This window comes from Rhinolophus hipposideros (genome assembly GCF_964194185.1).
Source record: "Rhinolophus hipposideros genome assembly, chromosome: 15".
Taxonomy (NCBI): domain Eukaryota; kingdom Metazoa; phylum Chordata; class Mammalia; order Chiroptera; family Rhinolophidae; genus Rhinolophus; species Rhinolophus hipposideros.
This window is the reverse complement of record NC_138061.1, coordinates 6,730,454-6,743,408: the sequence shown is the minus strand read 5'-3', so window position 1 is coordinate 6,743,408 and position 12,955 is coordinate 6,730,454. Positions and strand designations below refer to the sequence as shown.

Here is a 12,955-nt window from a genome sequence, read left to right as displayed (position 1 = left end):
ATCCGGGAAACAGTCTGCCTGGCCTATGTGTGGCTGGGCAGACAGCCCAGAGGGCCCACCCCACGTGGCATCATTTGAGAAGGTAAGCTCGATTGTGCCAGCTGAATAGACACAAGGCTCTGAGGGTGAGCCTCTGAGGGTGCTACACCCCTCAGGCTTCTCTGGGCCCTGCCAGGAGGTGGGCCTGGAAGGTACTAGGGGCCTCTCGGGCCAGAGGTCAGGAAGATGAGTCAAAAGATGGGATGCTGGGAAAAGACATGCTGGTGAACACCCTGAGCTTTCTCCTGGGTCCTGAGACGCAGAGGAAGAACCCGCAGCCAGAAACCTTGAATTTGAGCCTCCATTCTGCTCCGATTAGCTGTGAGGTTAGGGCAGGTCCTTTTAGCCTCTGACTTCAATTTCCTTATCTCTAAAACAGTTTCCCTCCGAGTATATAGAAGATGAAATATTAATTTAATGAAATTTAATAAGGTAGTTATTAAGAAAAATTCACATAGCAAGTGGGACAGAATCCACATCTGAACCAGAGTCTCGCGGTTCCTGAATCTGTGACTTCCGGCCAAGGTCCTGGTGACTTCGGGCTCCCTTCTTCTCTTGTGACCCTGTTCTTCTAGTCTTCGTACTTCTAATGGCTCATGTGTTTACGATGCAAGCTTCTTGAGAACAAGAAGAGCACATTATCATCGTTATGGTAATATTTTGAATTTTCCAAGAGAGTCATGATTTAAAATATTTGGTCCTGTTATTCCCATAAAAATCCAAATACCCCAAATTCCAGCATTTTGGCATGGAAACAGCATCTCCCAGACTGTTCCTTAATGCCAGACGCAGCACAAAATCTCTTCATCGGAACAAGCAGGACATTCCTTGGTTTAGAAACTATACCCATGGTGATTATTTTTGCCTTCACAGCACCGCACACATAGATAGCTCCCAGCCAGGACTTGTTGAGTTACAGCCAAGCTTTGTGTAGCCAGAAACAGACTGGAGGCTGAGCACCCAGAGAACCGGGACGGTCTGAAGGAACAGACAGGCTTTGGGGTCAGAAGACTCCAGTGATCGGGGAGAGAGGTGGTCATGGGAGATGCCTGAGAAAATGCCGCCGCCGAAGGTGCTGCCCTCTTACTTCCTACCAGGACAAATGTGGTCTCCACATTTGGGCAAGGGCACCAAAGGGGACAGTTAGACTGATGTGTAGGATGTCCCCATGCACGTGAACTTTGACACAAGGATAAAACTCGGGCCAACGTCCTATGACCAACTTCCTGTCTTCCTGCAGGGTATATCTGAAGCCATGGGCATCAGTCGTTTTCAAGGCGTATACCGCATTTCAGGTAAAAAGATGATCAGAACACTGGAAGTGGATCCTAATAGCAGCATTCAGGTGCTCTGGAGAAGTCCTTTAAGGAAATGACTAAAAAGGAAGCTATGGTTCATCCCTGCCGTGCTGAGAAATGGCTCTGACAGATGCTATTAATATAACCAGACAGTTGCTCATGAAGCGGGTACCAGAGGTGAACTTCTCTAAGGGTCGAACTTCAAGTCATTTCTAACACCTCCAAGATGGGGTCCACAGTGTCAAATAACCATGACCAGGCATCACAAAGACACCTGGAAGTGTCAATGCAGAGTCCCGTTTTTTCTTGTGACCTCAAAACATCAGCTCTTCCAAAACTCTGTCTGAGTATCCACTCTCTTACATGCCTGTTTATAGGCAAGAATCGTGGTGATATGCTGCGTTCCAGCCGTGCTGATCACATGTGAGGCTCACACCATCACTTTAGGGTCTTAAGAACGAAATCGAAACCAGCCCTTTGAAATGCCAAGTGCTGCTACAATTTGCTCAAGGTTTTCAAGCTAAGAAAGCATCCACATAATGACAGTGGTGGGACACACCAGTCAGGGAAAAGCACCTACCCGTCCCCTTTGCTTCGTTTATGACCATGGAAAATCTCTTGGAGTCCTCAGTGGATTCTGCAGGAACAGGACAGGTAAAGAGCGGCCATTAAATGACCCACCTGAATACAGGGCTACCTCCTAAAACCAACTACAGGCAAATGACCCAAGCCTGATTTTAGAGGTCATTGCCAAAACGTTCTCTTTGAGATTTGGAATGGAAATTTCCAGTATGTCTGTGACTTCTCCCGGAGCAGAAGAAGCCAATGACTGTTTGCTCTAAATGAGATCACAACCTCACAAGTAAGGTAGTATGTAAGGTTCCTGGGCACACAGCAAGGACAATCCTAGGTAAAAAGGCAAACCTCAGCTGACATCTTTTCCCTGAATTCTTAGAAGATCTATCTTGTCCCGATGTGTGTAATGAAATGTAAATGTGGGGTTCTTCTCTAAGCTCACACTATTAAATTGACATAAGCAAAATTCCACTTGCAAAAAAGGAGAAGTTACAAGTTGAATTAGAAGGTGCATTTACCCTTTCAAAGTCCTGTACTTAAAATGAAGATGAAAGAATGCTATAGACTGAATGTTTATGACCCCTCAAAATTCATATGTTGAAACCTAACCCCCATGGTGATGGTATTAGGAGGAGGGGCCTTTGGAAGGTGATTAGGTCATGAGGGTAGAGCCCTCCTGAATGAGATTAGTGCTCTTATAACGGAGTTCCATCGCCCCTTTCACCATAGGAAGAAGACAGCTATGTATGAACCAGAAGGTGGACCCTCACCAGACACCGAATCTGCTGGCACCTTGACTTTGGACTTCCCAGCTTCCAGAACTATGAGAAATAAATCTATGTTGTTTATAAGCCACCTGGTCTATGGTATTACATTATAGCAGCCTGAATGGACTAAGACAAAGAGACAGGTGTTTCCATTATAATGTGGCAAATGCAACTCAGTGAAAGCTCATCGTCTGTAAAATCTTGCACTATATAAACCAAGTGCATGGGGAAAATAGGCTTCAAAATCTATGTGGCTCTGTAATCAGAAGACTAAAAAATCAATCCTAAAAAATACTACCACAGTTAAGGAGACATGTCAAATTGCTTAAAAATTTTTTAATACAGCTATAATGCTAGGATTTGACCTTTACAAAAAATGGGTAAAGGCAGTGCGATGGAAGGGGATGTAAGGGAGAGTGGAAGCCATTGAGTTGTGGGGCAAGGGCAAAATGGGCAAAACAAATTAAGCGATAGGCGTCCTAAAACAGAGGGCACGCAAAAGAGCGTAGGACGGAAGAATTCTTCTGAAGGTACTGCACACAGCTGGGTGGGCGCATTCTGGGGTCAGGTTCCAGATGCCTGGTCCCACAAAGAATCAATGTACTGGCAAAAAACAACACACGAACCAATGCCACTTCTGTGTCATAATGACATCATTCCGTATTTGCCAATCACGTGAGGAAATTTGCAATAGCAAAACACACAAGATAGCAGAGCAGGCTGCAGCGCCCCCTCCGGGAAGACGTCTTGACAGCAGCCGCCACCAGAAACCGTTAGCAAGCAGAGACATATATGTGCCATCGCTGTGCTCAGATAGTGGGGGGGGGGGGTTACTCGGAAAAACCAGATCGCACTTATCTGCAAGATTATCATCTAGCGAAGGTGACAGATGAGTAAATCAAGGTGAGGTAATTGTCAGGAAAGAGAGATGTACGCCGCTTAATAATCATCCCAGATGAGCCCAGAACACTTCTATCTGTTGACTTGGGGGCGGTTTTGTGGAGTTGTCAGGGGCAACGACTCCAGGCTTAAAGCAGCTTGTATTCGCATCCTGCCTCTCCCGGGAGATCCTAACCAAGTTACTCTACCAATCCAAACAAGTCTGTTTTCTAGAAGCTAGATGTAATAATAATAATTGTACTTGTGTTGCGGAATAAAGAATGCCCATGAAGCACTTGGCACCGTGCCAACAATATCAGAGCCGAGCTCGCTCCCCCTCTGCTAGAGATGGAGACATCCTGCGAAATGAGAATAAGCTGGAGCTTTCCATCTTTGCTTTCGGCCACGCACAATTTCTGGCAGTCGTGGGCACTTCACAATGGTCAGCTGAGTGGATGGATTCTAACGCCATGAACATGACAACTGAGAATTACCGAGGACAATTGTCCCTTTGTGCCTTTTGATCCTCACCTTCCGTGAAGGTAGGCGAACTGGTGGTGGACTGTACTGCAGCCTCAGAGAAGGCGGGCATCTTGCCTAACTAAGGCCACTCAGCTTGTTAGCAGAACCAGGACGCGTCAAGCCTGTGAGCCCGCGAGTTCTGGGTGGACCACATGCACGCCCCCAGGGGCACGAGTCGGCAAAGGGCTGGGCAAACTTGCTCACATCCAGCCCTACGGCATTTAAATACAGTTTCTAATTCTGACACTTTGGTGTTTCTCGCACATGAAATCCCAGTAGCTTGAAACGCCTACAAAATACTGGCATGTGAGACAAGATGTGGTTATTTTTAGACTGCATTTCAAACGGTAAATGTGGCAAGATGCATTTGGAGCACCTGTGACTGTGGAATCGCGCTTTATTGGGCACTGATTCTGGAAAGCAAGAACCACAAAAGGGGCCCCAATCTAGTCACTATTTCCCCAGGGAAATAGTGACTTATGTGTTGAAGGCCTGACACAGGCTGCTGGCAACAGCCCATTCTCTGTGGTTAACACCATGTAAGCCATAGGGGCGGAAGAGCCCGGAGCTGGGGCTCAGCTGGCAACTGCACACCCTACATGCGGGTGCAGAGCTTTTGTCAGAGGGCGTCAGGGTAGATGACATACCACTGAAGAAAAACTAAATCCCCTTAAGGTCAACTAGAACTGAAGTGGTTTTCAATCACCCCCTATTTTCATCCCGACTGAAGCAGGAGCATGTGTCTGCCAACACTTTTAGCCCAGGGAGCATGTTTCTCCCTGGTGTGCGCCTCCTGTGGGTGAAGGACCAGAGACAGGACAGAAGACCAAAAAATAAGGACAGCCCAGCCGCCGCTTCCTGCAGGACGACCCACCCACCAACGGGGGCTCCTTTGTAGCCCAGAGAAAGCAGGGAAGCAAGTAACTGCCACCAGCACTTCAGCCCAGGTCTTCATTCAACACACTCTGTGCACTTCCTGTGTGCCGGGCACTATTCTGGCCTGTGGGGCGGGATGGGGGACAGGAGAGGAGAAGAGACAAAGCCCCTTCTAACCAGGGCCTCTGCTCAAGGAGGGGCAGATAACACCCAAGGAAACAAGTCAACCATCATTCAGGAGGGACAGTGCCACACAAGCACTAAGAGGGCTGATCACACAGGGCCAGGCGGCAGTTTGTCTCAAGAGCACCTGGAACCTGCCGCGGCCTTTAAGCAGAGGAGTGAGATGACCCAGGAAATGTTTTTAAATGATCAATTCGCTAATTTCGCCATTCAACAAATCCTGTGAGTGCCTGGGACTTTCATTTTCCTGATGAGGCGGCTGTGGCTCAGACACGTAAGATCATTGTTGCCAAGGTCCCCAAATCTAGAGGTGTTAAGACCAAGGTCTGAACGCAGCACAGTTGTCTACACTACCCGTGGAATTCCCAACTGAGAGCACACAGCCCTCACCTCCCGACACCTCACCCCACTAATTTAGGACAAACAGGGCCTTTCCATTTCTGCTGAAAGTGTGGATAAATGTGAACACTTCCTCTTTAAAAATGGGTAACTTCTTTTATAAAGCGTTTAAGGTGTCAGAGGACAGCTCCTCTAATTAATGCGTGGTACAGCCCCATGCCCATCTGAATCTAGCCCTGGGTCCTGCTTGGGTCTGACTTTATTTACTGGAGGATCGGAGCCCATTCGAGGTGTGGGAGGCACTCAGATTTTTAATGGTTACTCCTGTTCAAACTTTAAGAGTTCAGGAGTCTCCTCCTGCTCTTTCCAGACAGGTCACATGGACATGGACTGACTGGGGCCCAGGTACCAGCAGCACCCTTTTTACCAAGCAGTTTTTGGAGAAGACACCTATCATGGATCTCGGGGCTCTCGCTCTCTCTCGCTCTCTCCCTCTCTATAAGATAAGGATTCTGCAGCAATGCCCTTCCTATTGTAAGAATTAGGGCTAATGTATGTTAAACGCCGTGCACGGTGCCTGACCCAAATTCAATGAACCACTGCATGTCTATGACCAGAGCAACTAGCCATGCACTCAGAATCCTTCCCCCGGCGCTGGTACCTGGATGTTGAGACGCCCTCGGTGTGCCCCCAGGCCGTAGCGCTTCACCGTGGACGCGTGCAGCTGGAAGTCTGTGATTTTTAAGGTTTCCAGACCAAGAGGTGGGCAACCTGGAAAGAACAATGCTTGTTAAAATCAAGGACAGGTGTTGAAAAAAAAATCTGGCCACGCACTTTTCTGTTTTGCCCCTGAACTCCCACTCATCATCGCAGCCCCTCCCACTGGCATGCCCAGTGTTTTGGGACAAATATTGTTGATTCAACTGTCAGCATCATGCCAACTTTCCTTCTTGTCGGCATTTCCTCTCTGGGTGTCTTTGCTCTGATATTCCTTCTCTCTGTTGCTGTCCATGCTACTGTCTGAGGCTGTTTCCAATTAAGGCTCCTTCCACAGCGTGACTCAACCAGGCAGCATTATTGGTTAGAAATTTCGGAGCAACCCTGTGGTTGACCTCTGCAGATTAATTAAAACTTGTTCATTTTACTCCAGCAGCTCTAGCCTTTATGTTGTGCATGTTAATATGCAAAGCAGTATAGATAGAAGAAATATAGAAATAATGTAGGAATAGAAGAAATCTGTTGTCTTCTGTTCTTGGCAAAACTGGTCACTTTCAGAATGGGTTCGAAACAATTCGATCCCAGCTGCCCCGGAACAAGATGCCCGCACTGGGTGACGCCCTCGGCGAGGCCCAGCCCAGCCCATCATCCCACAGATAAGAGCTTTAATAGCAGCGCTGGGACTGGAACCCAGGCCTGCTGACTCCTGGGCTGCTGTTCTCACTCCCTGTCACGGGGCTAGAAATCTCCAAGTGACGCTGTCTGCTTCGAATCCAACTCTGGAGGAAGTAAACAAAAACCCCTGCAGCAGAAGTAGACAAAGTCTATTTCTACTAGAAATATTAGAAAAGTCCCGCAGGTAACAAGACTTTATTTCGCCTTGTGGGTCACTACTGAGATGGGAGTGCCCCAGGGATCCCACGCACCTGGGGACGTGGGGGCTTCTGTCCATCCATGACAAACCATGGCAGGGGAAAGGCCCCTCCCATCTCAGGAGGCTGGAGGAGCCTGGGAAGTGGGCAGCCTGGGGTGCTCAGTGGGCACCTGGGTAAGAAAGTGAGACCTTCTAGGACCTGAGACACCATCTCATCCTCCGCTTAAGTTCTCAGAAGAGGAAGCTGAATCCTGAGGCTTGAGGGGAGTGGTCCAAGGCAGAGCTGGACCTGAGCTCCTAGTCCCCAGATTCTCAGCCTCCAGGCTTTCGAACGATGCTCTCCTAGCTTTGTCCACAACTGCAGGGAGGCTGCCTTGATGGGTAAATACTTATCAGCCACTTGTGCTGTGCCCCGGGAGGCAGAGGTGCTGCTGTTCAGTGTGGTGGGGAGCAAGGGAGGGTAAATGGTGCCACTACTACCTGCTGCCGAAGAACTCAGCTTCAGGTGGCACCATGAGTAATGGCTGGCTTCTTTGAGAGGGGGCCATGCTGCAAGCGGGTCCGCTGAACGAAGACCATGAGGTGAACTCATGACAGGGGCGGGGCCATGCAGTGAGTGGGAACCACATTGAAGGGGTAGGGCATCAGTAAGTGAGAGGCTATGTGGCAAACGGGGGTCCATGCAGCGAGCCTGTGAAGGGGCCATGCAGCAAGGGTGGGAGCTTAGAGCCAGCAGGGGTCTGTGCAGCGAGCACCCCCAATCCCCTGAGGCTGACCCCACAGAGAGTAACCTAGTTACCATGACCCGGTCCCTCACTCAGGTTTGCCCTGGACACCTTCTAGGCCTGGAGGACATTCCTGGTTCCAAATGTTAACCGAGGAATTCTCCATCCTGCCTACTGGAAATTGACTTCAAGTGTCTGACGGCTGAGCAAGGCTCTTACCCAACTTACCCAGAAATCCGTGCTGCCTGCCTCTACCAGCCATGGCAGTCACAGAACCTGTGATGCTGATACAGCAGCAGTGCAGCCCCGAGGCTAGGAGAGCGGAGCCCTGCGCCACCCCACCCTGGCCTTAGGACAGCGGCACCTTCTCTCAGTGCTACCTGCCTCACTGGCCTCTCAGATCCTGGTGGTCACTGGCATATACCAGAGTCCCTGGTCAGGATTCAGAGTGAAGCCTGAGAGTCAAGGTCACTGCTGATTGTGTCTGGGAGGCTGGACCCCAGAATGTCCTTCAACCTGCCCCTTAGAACCTGGTTCTGACCCTGAGCTCTCAACAACTCGCCGGAGTTGCTACTCCATTGTCCCCGTTCTTACCCCCCATCCCGCTTGCTCCCCTCTTCTCTTTGTCACCAAGTCCCAGCCCACCATGCTCCTTGCAATCAGCTTCCTCAGGAATAAGCAGCATCTCCTGAACTCTGCCACCAAGCTGGCTGGGCAGTGGGTCTGCTGGACGATTGCATGTCCTGAGAATGGCCTCTGCGCGTTTCCATTCTGCCAGGGATGCCAGCTTTGGTTTCAGACCCCAACAGGGAACAGGGCACTGGTTCTGCCCTTCCACGTCCGGGTGCTCTGTTCAGATCACCAACGTTCCCACATAATCAAGCATCAGAAACACAAAAAGGATCTGCCGCTGTTTTGGTGAACCTTTTCGTAGCCATATTTCGTAGCACGTGTTCCCAGCCCCTAGGTCCTTCCTTCCTTAGCAGAAAACAATGCAGGTGGTGAATTCCACATACTGCGTCCAGCTTACACCTTCCATTTGTATCATTGAGATAGTCAGACAGACAGAGACAGACAGATGGGCAGACACACATATATATTATTTACCAACTAAATAAAGCAACAGTTGCCATCCAAAGCATTTCTCCCTGAAAAGGGAAACTTCTTGTATATATACGAATATTTTAATTCAATGAGGAACTACCTGAATAAAATTGCATGTTCATCAAAATTGCTCTTCTCTTGATAGGTGGAAGCTCTGCCATATCCTCTCCCCAAGGTGCTCGGGGGTGAAAAGAAAGTGCCCAGAAGTGGGGTGCTTCTTGGTGCCCGTCTAACATCAACTCAATGCCTGCCCTCTCAAGGGGCAAGACCACCACGTACTCCTGGCAAGACTGGTGTGCCATGTAGCCTGCAAGGCTATGGGCTGCTGCCTCAGACAAACATCTGCTCCTGTTCTCTCTTGACATAATGTGACAGCAGAAGCTAGAAAAGCCACTCCGTCCGCCCACAGCTTGGCTTTGGTGGGAAGCCCAGATAAACACACCGGCACTCAGCCTGCTCCCAAATGTAGTCTTCAGTGAATCCTAATAAGGATTTTGTTTTCCTTAGTAGATGACACTGTCTTTAGAGAAGTGAGTTTTGTTTGCATGCCTTCTCCGTCATCCATGCTATTAATAAAGAAGCTAGAGATGGTTTCACAGAGAAAATGCCATACCCTGCACAGGCAAAGATGAAGTTTCTGACACACAGGGCTGGTGAGGCTCCTTTGGTTGTAAGAAACCAACAGCAGTTAAGCAGGAAGGAGAATCATTGGAGAGATGGCAGGAATCGCACAGAAGGGACCAAGGCAGGGACACAGGACAGGTACAGGGCAGAGCCACTAGAGGCCTCATCATCCAGGACGCAGAAACCACACACTATGTGCCACCAGAGGAATGGATGGATTCTCATAGCATCACACACATCTTTCAGGGGTCCCCACTCAACCTCACGTCACACCTCCTGGAGACGGCCTGACTCATTTCATCACACCTCTGCCCACTGAGAATTGGGTGCTGTTAGCAGGGGGATTAGTGCCAAGTCCCCAGTTCACAACTGACACACACATGGGCCAGGCATGTGGAGCTGCCTGTCTGGCACTGCGGGTAAATATCGGCCATGTTCAGCCTTTGTGTAGCTGAGGCATGAACGGTTCTTCTGACCACCTTCCCTCAGTGCCCAACCCCGGGGCTCCATACCCTCCATCTCAACTTCCTCTCCACTCATTCCTTTCCTGAAGTGTTGCATTGTGTGCCCTGGCTTCTGTCTGGAAGATGGTGGCTCTGCTCCATCTTTGGACTCCTGGGGCTTTTCCCTTTCTCCTGCTCTCTCGGCTATTCCCTCCCCTCCCCCGACCCCCATGGCTTCCATAACACAATATTTCCTCGTTTCTCCTTTTCCTTCTTCCTTGTTTTCCTCCCATGTAGCACAGGGTTGTGACCCTCTAACTCTCTAAGAGCTCCCTCCCTTCTCTAACAATCCACAGTCAGCACCCAAGGCCTCACCCACGAGAGGTCACGGGAGCCATCTACACTAGCAGCCATCAAATCACACACGTACATAGTTTAACTCAGGACCGCACTCGTGAGCATATCTGCAGACCAACTCTTCCATGACCTTCCATCCGTCAAGCCTGCTTAGCTTCAGAAGCCCTGGTAGCTCCTGTGGCTTCGGGTGTGACTACAGCAGCTGAAGCAGATGTCCCAATGGTCTTCCTCAGTCTACTGCTGAAGCAGCTCTCCCAGGTTGTGGCCACTTCCTCCTCCTCGCCATCCTGTCCCCACACAGGCAGATGGCAGAAGCCCCAGTCGGGGTCAGAGACACAGCCCTAGCACTGCCTTCCCTCGGGAGGCTGCTCTTATTCCACCACTCTTTCCTTGTTCCTTCGAGAGTCTCCACTCCTTTCCTTCCACCACACATCTGTTTCACATTGACTTTCACTCCTTTCCCGTAATCAATGCAATTTAGCTCAGCAAGCATGTCCTGCATCCCTACCTACCGCAGGGCACCTACCTGCTGCGGGGTGTGGTGCCGTGTCCCACTAAACTCAGCAAAACACTGCATGCTAGACCATCTGAGAGTTACCCGCCTTCCCAAATCACATTTGTAATTAATGAAAAGTTGAACTATAAAGTAGTTTAAGCACAAACTGTCTGTCCCTCATCCCTTTATGCAAAAATCCATGAGACAAATCTCCCAGGTCAGAATCACCCTTTTCCTGACAACGGTTCCGAGGCCCATCCTAATGACTAATGCTGGAAGTTTGACACAGGAGCCTCCACATTTAGGAAAATGAAGGGTTTTCCTACACTGCAGGACAGGGAAATAATGGGCAGGAAAATTACCTTTTAATTTAAACATTCTAAATTCATTCAAAACACAGAGTACCAAAATGTTCTTCGTATTAAATACTTAACTCTGAGGAGTTTCAGTATATTTCAACCTGATTCGTTTTTCTCCTCTTCTTTCTACCCTGGGAAAAGATTTTCGGCAGGTCTACTCAACGGCGAAAGTAGTAAGAAACCTCTGCAAAGACACTCGGGAGGAAGGTAGAGGCCAGAAGGAAAATGAAGGACACAGAGCAGCCTGGAGGCCCCAGAGCCACATGGGCAAGGGAAACCCTGTGCCCCCACCGCAGCCCAAACCATCCGAGGTGCCCAGTCGTGCAGAGGCCTACGAAGGAGCCGGGGGCTGTTCCCCCATCCGGCCACGCCCTGCGCTGGCAAAGACAGAACAGCAACACAAGAAAGCAGCAGAAAATGGCAGGCCGACCGCATGTGGCCGCCAGCTCCCCGTCCCTCGGGCCATCACTCAAGGATGTCTCCTGGTCCTCGCAGGGACATCTACAGAACTTCAGTTTTTCAGCTGCACCCTGGACTCTGGACACGATGAGGGGACTGCTGCTAAAAATGAGAACCCCAAAGGCAGGAAGCAGCCAAACAAAATCCACAGAATGAATTAACCCACTTCAAGGACACTTCCACGTCTTCAGAACCGGAACTCTAGAAGGGCTGAGGATAGCAGGAGACACACAGCACCATTCCAGCTACAGTCTCTGCACGTCCATGACTGCCAGCAGCATCCCAAGGAGTGATCATCAAACGAACGCGAGACTTCTCGTTGGCAACCTGGGCATCCAAGGGCCAAGGGGAAAGAAACTGGAACCTAGAATCCACTGTCAGTCATCAGTCAAGGTACTGAAGGGCATCTGCACACATGCAAGTGCTTAGAAAATGTACTCCCTCCCACACATGCCACAGACTCTGCAAGAACTGCTGGAATAATGTGCTGGAGACATACAGACACACAGAGACACATGGTACAGGAAGGGCTGAGCAGTGCACAGTGACACCCTCCCCAAAAAGCCCAGTGGACTCTGCCAAAGAACTCCAGAAGCAATGCAAAGTTGGAACAAGAAGTTAGAATTCCTTTGGTTTTAAATTCTTACAGAAACATCCTACCCCTGTCCAAGGAGCTGTCAACGTCCAACATGGAGGACTTTTTTCCATCCTTTAGAAACTTTACTGAGGAAGACGGGTGCTGCCATGATACTCACGTAAAATGGAGGAGAAACAAGTGTTTCAAAGCTTAATTTGGATATTGGCAGGCAACAAGAAAGCAACAAGGCCAGAACCCCCGAAGTGACAGACTGTAATATGTTTGCATTATAAGCACAATTATAATGTCTGTGGAGGAGCTCATTACTAGGTTTAGAGAGCACTTGGATTCAGTGGGAGACTCAGCCCCAGCCCCTCACCCCTCCTCTGAGCCCCAGCCAGGCTGCACTGCAGAAACCCAGCCAGGACTCAGCTCTGCGGCCAGGAAAAGCTCCTCAGGACAGCTCCTGCCCCTCCTACAAAAACAAACAAAACCCTTTATCAACAAATCTACTTCCTGTTGTCTCCAAGAGGAAAGAGACGCTGATCCTCAGCAGCATGTGGGTGAGGAGAACAAGAAAAAAGGTGTGAAAAGAACACTTCAGGAAGATACTAATTAGAGCTTGGAGGTAAGCCACAATCTGGAGGAAAGAGAGTGGCAGGCGTCAAAGATGACTCTATTTGTCTCTTAAAAGCTGCGTGGCTCTCTAAGGACACCCTGTGCTGAGCGGGTGTCATTCTC

General features: G+C 49.6%; 1 protein-coding gene across 3 annotated transcripts in view; it reads right to left on the bottom strand.

The window, feature by feature from the left end:
- CPXM2 (carboxypeptidase X, M14 family member 2) overlaps positions 1-12,955 on the bottom strand; it is a 95,280-nt gene that overhangs the window by 64,080 nt on the left and 18,245 nt on the right. For 2 of the 3 annotated variants that reach the window (XM_081074593.1, XM_081074594.1), the window contains one exon: positions 6,141-6,250. In XM_081074593.1, coding sequence (XP_080930719.1) covers positions 6,141-6,250 — 110 coding nt within the window. Of the gene's footprint in view, positions 1-6,140; positions 6,251-8,999; positions 9,086-12,955 lie in introns of those variants that run through there. The other variant, XM_081074595.1, reaches the window with a different exon arrangement.